The sequence below is a fragment of the Geospiza fortis genome, unplaced genomic scaffold, assembly GCF_000277835.1.
Source record: "Geospiza fortis unplaced genomic scaffold, GeoFor_1.0 scaffold114, whole genome shotgun sequence".
Taxonomy (NCBI): domain Eukaryota; kingdom Metazoa; phylum Chordata; class Aves; order Passeriformes; family Thraupidae; genus Geospiza; species Geospiza fortis.
Genome location: NW_005054383.1, coordinates 2,980,827 through 2,998,157, shown reverse-complemented (window position 1 = coordinate 2,998,157; position 17,331 = coordinate 2,980,827). Strand labels below are relative to the sequence as shown.

Genomic DNA, 17,331 nt, shown 5'->3' with positions numbered 1-17,331 from the left:
TGTGGTATACTGGCACTGCAGCTTTGGAAACCAATTCCTGGAGCATCCATTATGGATCAGATCAATATCTGCATTAGCAATCCAGCACAAACATCTGTTAGGAATTAAGCTTTGTTTTCTGAAGGTCATTTTTGAACAGCTGCATAATTAAAGTGTTATAATTAAACTGATTGCTGTGCCCAAACGAGACTGTGATGCAGTATTTCATACACGTTAAGCAAAGCACAAAGTTTAGAAATCAGGTCAAACCACAAATTCCTTTGTACAAAGTTTAGTGGTTGTTTTATTTTTAAAGAGAATCTTTTGACTGTCATGTTTTGTTTCCCCTGCATCTGCTTTGTTTTATTTAAGGAGGTACCAGCAGCAAGGACACACTGTAATAACAAAGATCTGTTGTTGTCTGCCTGAAGCCAATTCCCATCTCTCCTGCACTGCCCTTCTCTGTGGTGCAGAAAATACTGAAATAGCATTGATGCCCTCTCTAGAGCTGATTATCTCTGTGATTTGGGACTGGGACTTGTTTGAAACATCTCTAGGGAGGGAAACTGTCTAATCATAGCAGTTGTTTAATTGTGCCACTGTCATATTTCTTCTGATCTAAGGATTATACAGTCATGATGCTTCAAGGTTGATATCAGCAGTGATTTTTGTCTTAAACCTGATGGATTGGAGTGGAGAATACAGAAAATAACCACAAAAGCACCTCTGTGGGCTTTAGTATATGTAGGATCATAAACTGGTTCTGTTTGATACTGCCTCATCTAGACACTCCAGGCATTTTGTGGGGTGAGGGACAGATGGGAATTCCTTGTACTGGGCTCTGAAAGCTGAAAAAGTTGGTATTAGCTTATAGACTGCTCACTGGAGAGGATTTAGTACCATCAGATCCTTTCTTTCCAACTTCTCTGTTTCCACAGCTCTTGCTGTGGTTATTTTGTACTGAGGGCTGGTAACTGATGCACTCTGACCTCTCTTTCAGATTTTAGTTCGCAAACTTCCTGATGGCAGAGAGCTCTGGGGCAGGATTGTTGAAACAGAAGCTTATCTGGGTGGGGAAGATGAAGCTTCCCACTCAAAAGGTGGGAAGCAAACACAACGGAACGCAGCAATGTTCATGAAACCAGGAACTCTGTACGTGTACCAGATCTATGGGATTTATTTCTGCATGAATGTTTCCAGCCAAGGTAAGCTGAGGCTGAAAGAGATGGAATGCCAGCAGCATGGGGCTGACATTTCACGCTACAGTGGTGCTGCAAGTCACTTGTGAGCTCTCTGGGGGCTCTCTGATTTGCTGTCACCATCCTCCCCTGGGACCTGGGCTTTGCCACTGTGGACAGGCAGCACAGCAGGCAGGACCCATCTCCATCTGCCCCATTTGTCCCAGATGGGAGCTGTGGGAGCTGTTCAGGCACACAGAGATTGAGAAATGAGGGAGAATCTGGATAGGCTGGAGCTTTCAGTTTCGATGACCTGGGCTGCTGCCTCGGTCATATGATTCAGTGAACCTTGTTCCTCAAAAAGTGGTGATGTAGAGAAAAATTCAGAGTCATTAATGACAGCCTAAATCTCGGTGTCTGTTGCCATGGCATGAAACTCCTCTGTCTCCTGCCTTTATCTTCAGAGGCTGAATGAAGTGTTGGGGAAAACAAAAAGTCTGAGATGTCCTAAGCTTAAGCAAGGAGTCAGTGGGAGCATTTTAGCTGTCTAGCTGTATCTAAAAGCCAAAAAAACCCACCCAAATCAAAATACCCAGACTGTTACAGAATCTTCAAACTTCTTTTATTATTCTCAAGAAAAAATAATCAAACTCTAATTAAATTACTCTGTAATTTACTGAAACTGTCTTTCACATTTCAAGACTCTTAAGAAGCATTACTGAAAACTTTCTTTTTTTTTCCTGTATTGTAAGAAAGACAGCTTTTGCCTCGCAATGAATCTCCTGTTTAATTAGACACCTTGAAATGGCAACAAGTGTTTCCAAGGTAACTTCTCACTCTGTTAGGAAAAATCTCAAACCCAATTTACTTTCTTTTTCACTATTTTGATGCTTAAGGTTAAAAAGCTTGTGTATTCCTAAGTGGAGAGCAAATGTAACTGTGACCATGAATGCTCAGGCCAAGCAGAAAAATAGTGCCACATTAATGTGTGGGGGAAGAGCCTGACTTTGCAACTGAGGGTCTGAGTCTGGTGGATGAACACATGTGAACTTCATTACATTGGCTCTGCCACATCTGTTCAGATTGTGAAAGCACATGGTTCATTTGTCAGGATGGGATTATTGGTGATTAAAATATTAAGAATAATACTTTTTATTAAAAAATGTTTAGCCTTTGAATTCTAGAAAGATTTCTTTGAAATCTTACACTTCAGGAAAATTTTCCTTATATACCTGTTTTTAGTTTTGTAGCAAAGCAGTTAAAGGGCTCCCTGTGGTGATGGAATTCGTTGCATTTTTTGTTACAAACTCCCTCCCCATCATGCTGTCCCACAGGAGTGACACCAGGCAGAGCTGTCACTGCCAGCTTTGTCAGAGCCCTGCAGTCAGTGCCATGGCTGTGCACATTGTGCACCACTGATGGCAGCTACACAAACTGGAGCTGCCCCTTTTGAGTATTTGCCCACGTGCAGAAGTGTTGAAAGAGAGAATGTGGGGGGGAATCACACCCGAGATGTTTTTCTCCAGTTGTTTATGGTGCTGTGGTTTAGTCTTAGGGAGGGATTGATGGAGTCATCTTCACCATGGCACCTGGGTAGAGGGCAAAAGCATTTCATTCTCTGGATATTGGATTTTCAAAACTTTCTTTTGACTCTGGCTTTGAAAAAAGACAAAGAAACCCTGGCAAAAAAAACCCAAAAACATCTCTTGTGGCATAGCTTGGTCCTTCTTCCTAGCACACTCTGAAGACAAACAGCTCCAAGAGACAAGTGTATCCTCTGAAGCAGTGGAGCTCTGACTCTTTAGGGATCTTTAGGGATCACTTGTTTTGATACACAATCTCACAGCCTCTGACTCCAGGTGGAATAAACCTTCTTTATTGGTTTACACTGAGGTTCAGGCTCCAGTATCATTCAGGGATGGGAAGAGTGTGTAACCCACAGCCCTGTGTTCATAAAACCATAATGAGATGGGGGGGATCCAGTATTCTTTGTCAGTGAGGAAGGGGAAATCTTCATGCACAACACTGAGATAAAGCTTCATCATGGGGAATTTTACTGTGAGAGGTCCTCCCATCCCTGAGTGAAATACTGCAACTGCCTGAAGCCACAGCAGGCATCACTACATTTGGAGAAATCATGGGTGGTAGAGGAGAAGAGCTTATAGAAAACATATAGCCAAAGTCTTTTACTGTGCATGAATCCTACAGTATATCCTGAGCAGCACAATAATCTCAGTGCTAAGAGCTTTCCCTAGAGTCAAGAGAGATGTGGGGCTTCCCTTGCCTCAGGAAGAGGATAAATGCCAGTCATGCCTCTCTGACTTAGCTGTGATCTGTTTCTCTGGAATTTGCCAAGGTCTGTATTTTGCTGCCAGATCTGAAAGAATAGCTTGTAAAATCAAGAGCCTGCTGATGCTCAGCCCAGGGTCACACTGCAGGGACTTCTCCCTAACTTTGAGCTCCTAGACTAGGATTTTGGAGGAAGTATTGGGGAGCACTAAGTCAGGTGGGTGAATGGAGGAGAAACTTCTCTCCAGTGGCCAAGAGCTGTTTCCAAGCCTGGGAGCTGGAGCTGTTTCGGGGAAGGAGCAGGAAGCTGTGGGGGTGTGGGACTCCACTGTCATGTTATGAATTCTGCTGCTCAGGGAGAGAATTGGCCTCTGCAGTGTTGTTAGATCCCAGCTTTTAGCCCTGAGTGCTGCTCATTATATGGAGTGACTCTTAGCAGGAGAGATAAATACTCAGCATCCCCAGCTGGCCCTGGTGCTGCTGGTGTGTGCACATTGGGCAGATGCTGAACTCAGGTGACCCTTGAGAGTGAACTGCTGCAGGCTGGGAAGGGGAAGAAGCCAGGCTGAAGCACTCTGGAGTTGACTCAGCCACTTCTTGGGAATTGAAATTAAATTTCTAATGTGGAGGTCAGCTCAGGAGGAACCAGAGGCGTGAGGGGAAGAAGGCAGTAGCTCATCATGGTATCCCTGCACTTGTGTCCCACCTGCTGTCTCCACCTCTTCCCAAGGCTGTTCTCTGAGCAGAGTGGGGTGTGTGTTACACACAGCTAGAAAGAACCTGGGAACTTCCAGCTGGAAATGCAGAAAGAGCAGCCAGAGACAGAAATTGCCAATACCCCCTGGCTGGGCTGTGCTGCTCTGGGAGCACCTGCAGATTTCCACATGCTCATCTCTCTTCACATGAACTCCCAAGGACTCTGTTCAATTCAAGTATGACCACAGTTTCCACTTGCAGTTGAGATGAGTGAAAGCAAGCAATGTAATGAGAGATTGCTTAGAATCCTGCAAGTTGTTCCTGGCAAGGGAGGCAGCAACATGATGGGAAGGATGTTTCTTTGTGCATTGATAAAAAGCAGAATTAGGACATGGAACATGTTCTTAAAAATCTGAAATGACCTTTGAGCTCTAAATCACTGTTAGGCCAGGGAAGCAGCTTTTGGCTGCCAGATTAGCATCAATCCCCCTCCTTGGAGAAGGGAGTGCCTGGGAACAGATTGCTGACAGCTGTTGGAATCCAGGCTGTTGACCTCACTGAGCTGTAGTCAGGGCAGCAGGGGTTCTGAGATGGTTCAGGGCAGCAGGCACACCTCAGAGAGCCAGGAACCAGGACCTCACTGGGAGCCCAGAGGGGTAATGTAGTGTGGGATTTGTACAAAAACTGAGAGGGATTCTATTTTGGGAAATCGCAGTTCCTTAGGGATCTGCCAGTGCCTACACAAAAAGCCTTTGCCAGGCATGAGCATGGCTCCAGATGTTTGAGGCTGGAGAGGGAGAGGGGACTCTGGGGAGCAGCACTCTGCAGATGCTGGTGGGAGGAAAGCTGTGGGTGGCCAGCACAGGGGGAGCTGTGCAGGGCTGCACACAGGCCCTGTGCCAGTGCTCTCCTCACCCACTCAGGGGCAGGAGGAGACCTGGGCCCCTCCTGGCCACTGGAAAACACCAGGGAAACGTTTCTGTACCACTTAGGCTGGAGATCCTTTCTGTCAGGGAATGTCTGCTCAGAGCTGCATCTTTGCTTTGCTGTCACCTGGCTGCAACAGCTGGGAGGGCAGGGGACCCAAGGCTTCTGACAAGGTAGCAAATCACATTTGAGAAAAGAATTTGTCTGTTTTGTTCAGTTTTTGTCATAGAAAGTTCTCCTCTGCTAAGTGCTGCTCCCAGGGCTGTGCATCCCACAGCCCAGTCCTGCCCCAGGTCCCTGCCCTGGGAGAGCTTCTCTGGCACGTGTGTCCAGATCACACTCTGCTGGAGCTGTGCAGTGACCCAAGGCCGTGCTCATCCCAGCTCTTACACCCCCAGAGGGACTTTGGATTGGTACCAGCCCTGGCTCCCTCAGCAGTGACTGCTCCCAGTGCCTGCAGCTCCTTCCCAGGTTTCTCTTCAAGCTGCCTCTTTCTCTGGCAGCATCCACACTCATTCCTCCTTGCCTTTGTTAGCTGGAGTTCTTGTAATCAGAATTTATTAGAAATCCACTGGGTTTGGGAGCAGAGCTTCAGATACCTCTGCCAAAACCGAACCAGATGTGTATTTATTCCTGAACATTGTGCTGACATAAGAAAAAGCTCTTGCCCTCTGGCAAGCCTTGGAGCAGCAGCCAGACTTAGCAACATCAGGTGGAGCTGGGAAGAGCAAGTCAGCACTGCAGAGTGAAGGACACAGAGCTACAGGACACTGGAGATTTGGGGTAGGAAGGGAGTGCCCTTGGAGCAAAGGACAGGCCCATGGTTGGGTGCACCAGGTGATTCCCTCTTCCATCAGCCTGAGCCACAGGCTCAGAGCTGAAGTGCTGCTGGCAGGGGGCTGAAAGGTGTGACATTCCCAAAAACCAGCCCCATACTAACACCAACTCTTGTTGTGCACAGGAGAAGGGGCTGCAGTGCTGCTGCGTTCCTTGGAGCCTCTGCAGGGCCTGGATGCCATGAGGGAGCTGCGCAGGGCGTCCAGGAAAGCACCCAGCAGGCTGCTCAAGAACTGGCAGCTCTGCAATGGGCCCTCCAAGCTCTGCCAGGCCTTTGGCATCGACAAGGCTTTTGACCAAAGGGACCTGACTCAGGATGATGCCATCTGGATGGTGCCAGGACAGGACCCACCGGGGGAGCAGGACGTGGTGGCCACCACCAGGATTGGCATTGGCAACAGGGGAGAGTGGGCACAGAAACCACTCAGGTTTTATTTACGAGGAAACAGATTTGTGAGTGTTGTAGACAAGAAAGTAGAGAGAGAGATGGCAGCAAAGGGACACTCCCCTGGCAGCTGACAAGTCTTGCAAGTGACCAGGGACCAGGACTTGAGCTGTGCTCTGTACAATGGCTTCAGGCTGCATCATGGCAGATAGAGGGTTCTGGGGGGTTTTTAACAATAAATGTATTTTGTCACAATGAATGGGGCAAGGTGGAGCTTTATTTACAGGAGACTGGCATGGGCCTCCCAGCCAGAACTGAGGCTGGTTTTGGACACTTTGGACACTGAAGGCCACTTTCTCCCTTGCCAACAGATCCAGGCTTAATTAAGGTGGGTGAGAGGAGAAGGGTCACAGCTCTGGGCTGCTCCCATCACTTCAGCCCTCAGCAGAGGCCAGTGCTTGGCTGCTGCAGGGAAATAGTTTAAAAATTGGGTGGCATCAGAGCAGACTGAAAGGATGGGAGCTGGGAGAGAAGGATGTAAAGGAAGGATCTTACTGTTGTCTGCAGCTACCTCAGGGGAGGGCATAGAGAAGACAGCCAGGCTGCTCTCAGACAGGATGAGAGGTAACAGGCCACCAGCTGGAAAACAGGAAGTTCTCATTAGCTCTATGGAAAAAATTTTCCCCATGAGGGTGGTCAGATGCTGGAACAGGGGCCCAGAGAAGCTGTGGGCCATTCACACCTCCCCAGACAGGGTCCTGAGTGACCTGAGCTAACACCTTTCCTCTGAGCAGAGACCCCTTCCAACCTCTACCTATCTCTAATGCCCAGCTTGGAGAACAAGAATGGGGTTTTGTTCATTTTCCCAGCTGCTTTTGAAACCAGTTCAGAACTTAGCACTGTGTGAACCCCCACACAGGGAAAGCACTGCTTCAGCAGCCTGGCTTGAGGCACAGAGAGGAAGAACCCCCAGGATTCAGGGCACAACCTGCAGGACTGCAGCCACACTGGGTGGGTGACAGGGGGACACCCCCCACCTCCACCCCCACCTTAAGGTTCACATGCAATAAAAAAGCTCAAGTTTATTTTTAAATACTCTTGTCCCCATCCCATGAAAGAATTGGGTGTAGCCCCTCCTGGGCAGCCTTTTCTCTGATTGCAGTAGCTCACCTTGATGCTCGGGTGCTCGGGCTGGTTTGGACAGGGCCTGCAGTGGTGTTGATCTGAGTTTTAGGTCAGATACGGTTTTTTGCTCTTCCCTACCATCCCTGTTGCAGCTGCAGGGCCAGACTCGCTGAAGGGACCCTGAAGAAGCTCCCCCAGTGGCTGCTGGAAGGTAAGTCAGCTAAAGCTCCCAGTTTCACCCAGTTGGTGTGGGCAGGTGAAGCTGCTCCTGAGACCCTGCAGCTCTGGGAAAAGCTCCAGCCTCACACAGGCAGGGGTGAGCTGGCTGAAGCTCCTGCTGTCCCCAGGCCCTGGCATGAGCCAGGGCTCTTGCCTCTTGTTCTGGCTCTGGCATGGCTGGAGGATCAGTCCCAAACCAGAGCAGGAAATGCAGCCCTGTGTCTCACTTTCCTGCTGGATAGCTTTAACCCAGGCCAGGATCCCTGTCTGGTTCCCTGCAGCCCCAGCCATGCTTGTGGGAGAGGGACTGGAGGGACAAAACAAGCCCTGAGGGATGGGCCTGAGTGCCTTCAGCACCAGCCTCTGGGTGGAACAGGTCCCTGAACTGTCAGCTTGGCCAGCAACTTTCAGTCCTGCTCAACAACCAAGCTCCCACCCCCAGGCACAAACTGGGAAACATGGAAACCCAGAACAAAGGCTGCTTGGTGACAGCCCTGCTCCAACAGACACTTGGGAATAAGGGTGATATTGGTGACAGCCCTGCTCCAACAGACACTTGGGAATAAGGGTGATATTGGTGACAGCCCTGCTCCAACAGACACTTGGGAATAAGGATATTGGGGCGAGGAAAAAGGATATTGGGGCGAGGAAAGAATGAGCTATGACACGGTGACTGAGTCATTCATTCATGATTTCATGTTTACTTGTGATACTTTGCCTTCCCCCCTGTCCTCGCTGCTGTGAGATCAAACAATTCCTGGGTGCCCAGGGTCATTCTTTGGGAGCCAGGCCAGCTCCCCTGTGCCCTGGAGCAAGGCCATGCATGCTGTGCCTTGGGGACAGGCTCTCATGGCTGTGTGTCCCATGCTGGAGGGCACAGGAAGCACTCTCAGTGTCCCCCCAAAGTTCTGCCAGCAGCACCACAGCAGAACCCTCTTGTCCCACTCCGAGGATCCCAGGGAAGGGCTGTGAGTGTGGCAGGGCAGGGATCCAGGCTGAGCAAGCACGTGCTGTCCTGCAGCATCCCCAGAGCCTCGGGGAGCTGCTGGGACAATCAGGCACCAACGGGGACAACCTGCTGTGTGTCACATGGCTAGACAGAACTGAAACCACCTCCTGCAGACTTTAGGCTTCCTTTAGACTCTCAGCATGGAGAGCATGGCAGGTTCCTCCCTCCTCTGTGCCAGCAGAGTCACTTGAGGAGCGACTGGAAGACGGAGATGACGGGGTCCTCGTGGCTGGTGACCACCAGCACGCTGCGGAACTTGTCGAACAGCATCAGCAGCTGCGAGCGCCGCATGTTCTCGTTGTACATGATCTCCTCCAAGTGGTGCCGCCCTCGGAAGTAGTGCAGCAGCCTGCAGGGAGCAGAGCAAGGGAGCACGTGGGCCAAATGCAGCTCAAACTCATACTGCACCCCCAAGGGCTCCTCTCCCATGGCATGCAAATCACAAGGTTGTTTGGGTTATGTCCCTCATTTGCATGAAAAGGGAATTAAATCATGCCTAGCACAGAAATCCCCTGGAAAAGGATGGGACTCGCCCACTGTGGGGCTTTGCCAAGGTCCTCCTTGGATCAAGAGGTTTCCCAGTCTGGGGCATTTCCCAAGACTGTCAATTTTCAACTTAGTTATAATTCCAGAAAGTGAACAAACACAAGTGCCAGCAAGCCTTGAGAAGTCAGGACATGGCAGATTTATTCTGTACTCTCTTAGCTAAGCCTACAACTGCCCTTTGTCACAGCATCAGGGACCTGGGTACCTGCACTGCCTTTTAGAATGAAGAGCTATTTTCCCTCACAGCAGCCCAAGGGGCTTTGTAACTACAGGTCCTGCACTTGGGGCTTGGGCAGCTTGGGTTGGGTGGAGCAGTCAAAACAGGGAGATGGAAATTTTGGTGCTAGGCACCACAGAGAAGCTGTGGGAGTTACAAACCCCCTGAGGCCCAAGCTCAAATCATGCTGGCTTCTTAAGTTCCCTGTTCTCTTTAAACAAAGACAGCAGAGATACCCCTTTGCTACAGCCAACAGAAAACCATGGCCCTGCACAGTCAGTCACAGGTCCACGACAAGCAGCAGAACTCCCCAGTGGCTGAGGGCCCCTCCCCAGAGTGCCCTCTGAGCCATAACACCGAGGCAGCCCCACATGAAGCCTGAGTTTGCTGCTCAGCCTCTTGTCTCAACACCCTCCCAAGTGTCACAGCCGTGCTGTGACTCAAATACTCCCCACTCTGTGAGGGCCCAAAGGCCAGAGTCCCTTCCCAGCTCCACAGCCAGCTGTGCCTGCACGTGTGTTCCACATCACTCTGTGCTCCAGCAGCCTTTGCTCATGTTCCATTACCCATCTGCAGCTTCATGCCAACTGACTGTAAAATGAGTGGAGATGACATGATCTGTTTTCCAATCCATTCATACAGCCCGTCTGCAGGAACAGCCCTCAAAATATACCCACTATCCACTGGAGCACTCCAGCCTGTGTTGGAGGATGGAGAAAAGCTCCTGCTTTCCCTGCAGGACCAACACCTGCCTGGCTCCTCCCACTGCCCAGGAGGCTGGGCACTCCTGTCACCCACCACTCTCACAGGTGACTGCAAAGGAGGCACTGTGCAACAAGTGTCCCTCCATCACATGTCCCACTGCAGAGTTTTCACCTCTAGCCCAGTGCCACGTGTGTTTCTCTACTTCCCAGCTTGCCACATCCCTCCTCTCCCCCACGAGCTGTCTGTGGGCTCAGAGCAGGATCCCCACTGGCAGCCTGAGGCTGGGCAGCCCCAGCTCCCTGCCAGCTTCTCCTGCTGTTCCTCTGCCAGCTCTCAAGCTGGCACCAGTATGGAGCATCTCTGTACCTGCAGCACAAGCAGAGACAAGCTCCAGTCTTTGCTGTGTCTGGGCTGTGCCTCTGCCTTTTGCACTGTCTCCCACTGGGTACTGACACAAGGCTCACTGGTCACCCCCCTGGGCCAGTGGCAACTGTGCACTGAGAAGTGCTCCCTCACAGGGACAGTGTCAGTTCTGAGTGTGTCAAAGCCAGACTGTTCCCACAGGTGTGAGCAGAAACATTGGTATTTTACAGCTCATCTCACAGTTCTCAAAGTGATTTTGGGGATCCCCTATGCCAGGCTCTTGTGCCCATGTGCTCATACCCTGGGGCTCAGCTCTCTCCCATACAAATGGTAGGACCTGACTTTCCACAGCAGCACAGACTGAAGAGTTTGCCAATAAATAAATCCATCTTATATTCAGAAAGAGTCTGGATTTGTAACTGGTCAAGACTAAATACTTTCCACTCCAATAAAAGCTAGAGAGGATATTAAAGAATATCACAAAAATGCCAGCTGGAAGACACCCCCAAAGTCTAGCCCAGCATCCTGCTCCAGGAGGACTATTGCTAATGCTGTGGAGCTTTTTCAAACCCTTCCAAGATGGAGATCCCTCCAGATGCTTGGGCAATCTGTCCTGGGCTGCATCACGCTCCCAGGGAGGAGATTTTCCCAAAAGTCCAACTAGAATCTACAAGGCTGTCCTTGGGGCTCCAGAGAAGGTGGGCACTGCCTTTGCCTTTTTGGGCAAGGAACATTTATGGGACACAGTCAGCATGAGATGGCACTTCTTGGGGCACTAGCACTGTGTGTGAGTCCCCCTGAAGCTGCACAGCTGTGTCTGCTGACAGATGTGCACATCCAGATGCAGTGATGGAAGATTATTGCTTTCCATTGCTCATCACTGTTTTCCCCTCCTCAAGTTGCAAGAGCTGCCCCTGTAACAGCATTGGAGTGTTCCTACACACTAAAAAGAAAAGAATTCTCTCAGACTAGCAATTCAAATAGAATTAGCTTATTTCTGGCAAGGAGATGTCCCTGCCACAGCACTGCTTGAAACCAGAGCAGAAGTGTCCAGAGCTCAGTGCTGCCCATGAGCATTCCTCAGTGGAGGGAAGGATCTCACCTCCCAGTCTCAGAGCAAGACAAATAAACCCTGAAAGCAGCTCCACACCCATGGCTTGGGAGAGAAGCCATGAGTGAAGCCTCCAGCTTCCTGAGGCTTCAAAAGCACTGCTTAATGTGCAGTGAGGAAGGATTGGTGTACATTACTGAGGATCTAGCTCAAAACGAACTTGTCTCCTTCTCAAGCTTCCTCCTGGATGGATATGCCAACCCTCCTGTAACTGCAGCTTAGGAAAGAACTTGGATTTAAATTCCCATTCAGTGTTAGGAGGGTTAATGCAGCCAATGCTGGAGCCAAGCTTCAGTAATTCCTTATTTCCCCTTGAGGTTTCTGCCTTCAAACACAGGCTGTGCACAGCCCTGCACAGGCACCAGCACTCTGGGCTGTCTGTGTGACAAGGGACAGGCACTCAGAGGCACCAGCACAGGAAAATGTGCCAGGCTGAGCTTTATTGCTGTGCTGGAAATAGCCCATCCCTCTGTGTGCACACACAGCATCCTGGCAAGGGCAAACACCACAGGATATTTGGGGCACCAGTTGTGCATTTCCAGCACTTTGCTCTGGAGGCAGCTGTGAGAGCAGAGCTGTGGGCAGGGCTGGAGCAGAACCTGCATGTGGGTAATGAGGGAGATCAGCTCCTTCAGGCAGCCTCACCATGGCTTTTTCTCTTTCATTGAGAGCAACAGATTTACTCACTCATGTCTGATGGTTATGACACAAAAACAGAGAAAATACACCTACAAGTTGTGGTGGATAAAACCAGCAGTAACCAAGAGGGTCTGGCATGAACATTCCTACATGTGCACTGCGGCATCTGCCCACAGGACCCATCTGTTTATTGTTTATTTATTGTTTAATCTGGTTGTTCCTCACTGTTGCCTCAGAGCACTCTGCACTTGTCAATTCAATCTGTAGCAGACTGGAAATTCTGACCTGGTAAGGCCTGGGGATCTGCAGAAGAACCTGGGGCAGCAGCAAACTGCACAACAAACACCACTCAGCTGGTTTCACAAAGAAATTGCAGATGCAAAATTGCATCTGCAATTCCCAAGCTTCCAAATGACTCTTTTACCCAGCTGAGGGTATGAGAGGGGAGCAATCACCACATCCTTTCCTCTCACTAGGATAACTAAGAACCTGCATCACCACTGAACTGGTCCAAGGAGTCCCCCACAAATTCTGTCTTAAGATGTTAAATATGATTTTTTGTTACTTTTCTTCCTCAGTTTTGTAATGACTTAGCTGGTAAGAAAAACACTTCAGAGTTCTCAAGAGGCCAATGTTGCCTCCCAGTCAGAGCATATTCTCTGAAGAGTAGCAGAAGAAGAAGGAGACAAATAATTCAGAAAGCATTAACTACCCACAAGTTTTGAGAGCTCTAAGTCCCTCAGCTGTACTCTGCCACAGACAAGGAAAGCATCTTCCTGCTATTACAATTTCCCTGGACTACCTCCCTGTATCCATCCTAGGGCAAGAACCAGGTTTTCAGGGTATCACCAACTGAATCTAAAATATGGAACATCTGCAGTCCTTGCCTCAGGTGGTTTTCTGCTCCACAAGTATGAAAATCAGTGGAAGTTGCATTCCAGTGATGCCACTGAGTTTTGAAATCCTTTGGAAGAAAAAGTATTTCCCCTCCTCCCTGCTTCCCAGATGGCTGCTTAGGAAGTCATTCTGCTTTTACCACGTGCAGAACCACACAGTGCCTGGTTCTGTTGAGTGCAAATGTGTAACAACAAAATGTGTGCTACTGATCACACATCCTAATGCCTTTAGCTTAGCTAAGCTAAGCAGTGAGCTCTCCTCACTGCTAAACACACGTTGGGACACTGTAAAAGTATTCAGGCTGGCTCTGTGTCTCATGTTTCCATGGAGTTTACAAACCATAAAATTAAGGAGAGCTGGCTTGGAAATACCAATGGACACAAAATGGCAGCATCAGCATCCCTGGGTCTCTGCCTTGCCTGCTTAGATGGGTTTTCTAGGCTGTGCAGTTTTGTGTCTGCCATGTGTGGACAAGGAAAACTGGCAGGACAGTGAAGTCCACCCCTACTCCCTGATGCTCCCTCACACACCCAGGACTCTTTGTTACCAAGTGTTCTTGTGCCACTAATATTAGTTTGTATTACAGATGAAATACAGGAGCAAACCCAAAAGAATTTCTCCTCCAAATGCCCAGGCTAACAGGATTTGCTCAGACTCCACACCAATCCTTCCATCAAGCAGGAGGATAAGGAGCCATGGTTGCATCCTGGCCTGCTCACCTTGCAAACATGCGGAGATCCTCTGGATTCTGGGCAGCTGGGACATTCAGGATGGCTTCCCTCTCGTGCTCCAACAGGCTTGCCAGGAGATTCTCTGTCATCCTCTTATTTAGGGGTGAGTCCCCACCAGGTATCAGCTCAGCACTGGAGTTATCCATGCTAGGGCTTGTCAGAGTCATGTCATCACTGCTGGCTATCAGGACAAGAGAGAGACACACATACACATGAAATTTTTGTATTCCTCAGCATAAAGATGCAAAGTTTATCAATTCAAGCTGTTTCTGTGCAGCCTTTCCAACTAATGCCTCTTCTCTGGAGAGCAGAGAAAGTGGCTCTCCAAGTGCTCCATGAATCTGCAATTAGTCATATGACAACACAGCGATTTTCTCAATGGGAAATTCAAATGTTTCAACAGAGTCATCCATTTGTGTGGAAAACTGTATTTCTGGAGACCATAAACAGTCCATAAAAAACATTTGAAAAGAGAATTCCCAGACAGCTGTGCTGGAATACCCTGAAGTGGTAACATGAAAAGCCTAACAGCACAGAAGGTGGGAGCAGGCAGAGAGGCCAAGAAGCAATATCCTCTTGTGAGGGAGCCAGAAAAAGCAGATCACAGACTCATCTGACTCACTTTCCAAGATTTCTGCCCTAATTCATGACTCCTGTAAAGCTCAAAGTTGTGAAGAGGATCTCTCCCCATATCCAAGCCCAGTTCTGAGAAGGCTGCTCCGAACAGCCCGAGCAGGAAAGTTTGGTGATTTCAGCATTATATCTGACTCATCCTCTTGAAAGAATGCTTTCCTGGAATCACCCTGAAGAATGGCACTGGGGAGATTAAAGAAATCAGGGGATACAAACAGAAATCAATCGTGTGAGAACAAAGCCAGCTCTGTGTCTCCTCAGGTGGCTCTAATGGCTCTACAGCCCACAGAAACCAATACTGCTTGAACAAATTCTCTCATTTTCTTTCTGTCCTGAAAACCAGAATCTGCCAAAGGAACACAGGGGATACTTCTGAGTGCAGCAAGGGAGGACAAAGCTACTTTTAAAAACAAAGAAGTACCTCTCATAAAAATCTTTTACACGACCAGATGAGAATTTGGCAAATTACAAAGCATTGCTTCTTTCTAAAAATAAGCCCAACAGCCCCTAGGACTTTCACCAGTGCCCAGCTCTAAATTTAGGAAAGGCTGGACCTAATTAGCAAGTACTGCAGCAAGAGGAGATTCTCACTACCAAGGCCTGATGGACTTTGGCAGCACTAAGGGAAGCTCTACAAGTGAGGTGGAGTCTGAAGAGGCAGAGAAAAGTGTGCTCATACTTGGGGAGCCAAAGCTGAGAGCGTTGGGGGTGCTCAAACTCCGTCCCCCAACCCTGGCAGTGAAGGGCACGTCCTCGTCCTGGCCTCGGAGCTCCTCCTCGTTCGGGGGCACCATCAGGCACACGTAGGTGTGCAGCTGGATCAGCAGCCGGTGCTGCAGCATCCAGATCACCATCTGGATCAGCTGGGTCTGCAGGGGGACAAACAAGGGGTTAAACATCTGGGAAATGAGATACAGGAGGAAAGCAACACACAGAGGGTACACTTGGTGAGTAAGGAGTCACGTGGAAAATGCTTCCAGCCCCACACAAGAGTTTATTTTATCTCTTTTCCAGTCACAAAAAGGTGACCAGACACAAAACTTCTTCACACCCAGAGCCTCTGTGGTTGCTGAGGCTGCAGTGGAGCCTTTCATGATCCACATCTTTATCCAGCACTGACCAGCACAGCCTGAGGGAACCTGCCCTGCCCCTGCCTCAGCTCCAGACCACTTTGCTGGTTCTACACAAGGGCCACTAAAATAAATCACCAAAGGGTTAATCCCACATGGTCAGATTGAAGTGCAGGCTCCTCTAGAGAGCCAGAGAGAGGGCAGGGTGATGGAGCAGAGCTGAAGCAACCAGAGGATGTGGCCAGGAGCCCTTTGCTGTCAGGTGGGAAACTGCTGATTAGCCATGGGAGAGCCTCTGGAGAGCAGAGCCTGACAGGGCTGGGCAATACAGAAACAGCAGCAGCAGCACAAGCCCTGGCAGGGGACAGCAGCCTGAGCTGCCAGGAGTCCCCTCTCCATGCAGAGTCACATCCCTCATTTCACCTCCCTCTGCTATGCAGGGCCAAGCTAATAAAGGCACCTGGGCTTTCAGGCAGGCAGAGACTCAAAAGCAATGAGATGCATTAAACATTGCCCAACACCTGCTGGAGACCTGCACCACAGGCAGAGCAAGGGGCAAGGGTTTGTAGGGTCTGCTTTCAGAAATCTGGGAGGAGCCTTCAAAATGCATCATTGTGTCTTGATTTCTGCATAAAAAGCCTTTTCATATCACTGCAGGCAAGTCTCGTAGCAAAGGGCTCAGAACACAATCACTGACAAGGCTGCTTGGGGATTTCATAGCAACCAGCACTGTTTTGGTGAGACAAACACATGCAGCATGAGCTCAGGCTCACAAGGAAGCTCACCTCATCAGGGTAACCCGCCAAATCGGAGTAAAAGCCCCAAACCCAAGTTCATCAGCCCACATAATTTTCCTTTTTCCATATATCTGGTAATTCTCAGTTCCTCCTCTGCTATCAAATCACAAAAGAAACTTCTCTGCAGACAGACCCACACCCTGTCTTTTCAGAGATTACCACTTCTGGGGGCTCAGTGGATTTTAATCTTAAAACTTTTTATCTGGGATCGCCTTCAAACATCTATTTTTTGGAAAAGCCGTAATTCATTTTACATGTTTAACAGAAAATCTGCAGAAGAGGAAGGTTGGCAAAAGACACCAAAGACATAATGCTTTGCTAACATCTGAAGCCAGCCTGGAAGAGAACTCCAGCAATTATGTTGCTGAAATCCTTCCTTCCAGATGCAGGCCTGGATGGAAAGATGGCTCATTTATTTTACTTAAATTTCCAACCTGTTGGCACGTCTGATTAGCAAATGAAAAAGGTCTGCACGTTTCAGAGCACAAAACAAGCCTGGAAAAATCCAAGGAGACAGGAAGACAGGCTCTACCAACAGGAGCAGTGGGTAGGGCCTGACCCAAGCCAGCCTCCCCTGGGCACTCTGGTGGTTCCATGAATTACAAAAACAGCCAATTTCTTTTGTTGCAGCTCCATGTGCACAGAGAGTCTCATCCAGCCCTCTCTAATCCTGCACGTGCACCATCACCTCCACACCCTCATGGAAATACCTAGAAAGCCACCCCAAGCCAGCAGCTATGGCCCAGTGGAACAAGAAGCCAGGCAGCAGAGGTGTTACAGCTTTACAGCCACAACCTTATGTAAACAACCCCTGCAAACACCTTTGTGCCATCTCTGGGTGGGAGAGCTGGAGGTCTGGGACTACCCTGAGAACCAGAGGAAACTCTTCTTCCATCCTGAAGTAAACTTGAGCAATCATCCCTGGAGCAGAGACTGATGATCCCTGACATTTTTCTGTACAAGCCAAACTTCAGCAGG

At 49.3% G+C, this 17,331-nt stretch overlaps 2 protein-coding genes across 4 annotated transcripts in view; one reads left to right on the top strand and one right to left on the bottom strand.

Moving 5' to 3' along the window:
• MPG (N-methylpurine DNA glycosylase) overlaps positions 1-6,546 on the top strand; it is a 13,330-nt gene extending 6,784 nt beyond the window's left edge. For both annotated transcript variants that reach the window (XM_031060499.1, XM_005425221.2), the window contains exons 4-5: positions 980-1,184; positions 6,031-6,546. In XM_031060499.1, coding sequence (XP_030916359.1) covers positions 980-1,184; positions 6,031-6,425 — 600 coding nt within the window. In that variant the 3' untranslated portion in view covers positions 6,426-6,546. The remainder of the gene's footprint in view (positions 1-979; positions 1,185-6,030) is intronic.
• A 1,763-nt stretch (positions 6,547-8,309) lies between these two features.
• NPRL3 (NPR3 like, GATOR1 complex subunit) overlaps positions 8,310-17,331 on the bottom strand; it is a 41,250-nt gene continuing 32,228 nt past the window's right edge. Inside the window, exons 10-12 of one of the 2 annotated variants that reach the window (XM_031060489.1) lie at positions 15,166-15,355; positions 13,842-14,034; positions 8,310-8,993 (exon numbers count right to left, since the gene is read on the bottom strand). In XM_031060489.1, the coding sequence (XP_030916349.1) occupies positions 8,828-8,993; positions 13,842-14,034; positions 15,166-15,355 (549 nt within the window). In that variant the 3' untranslated portion in view covers positions 8,310-8,827. The remainder of the gene's footprint in view (positions 8,994-13,841; positions 14,035-15,165; positions 15,356-17,331) is intronic. The other variant, XM_014308755.2, reaches the window with a different exon arrangement.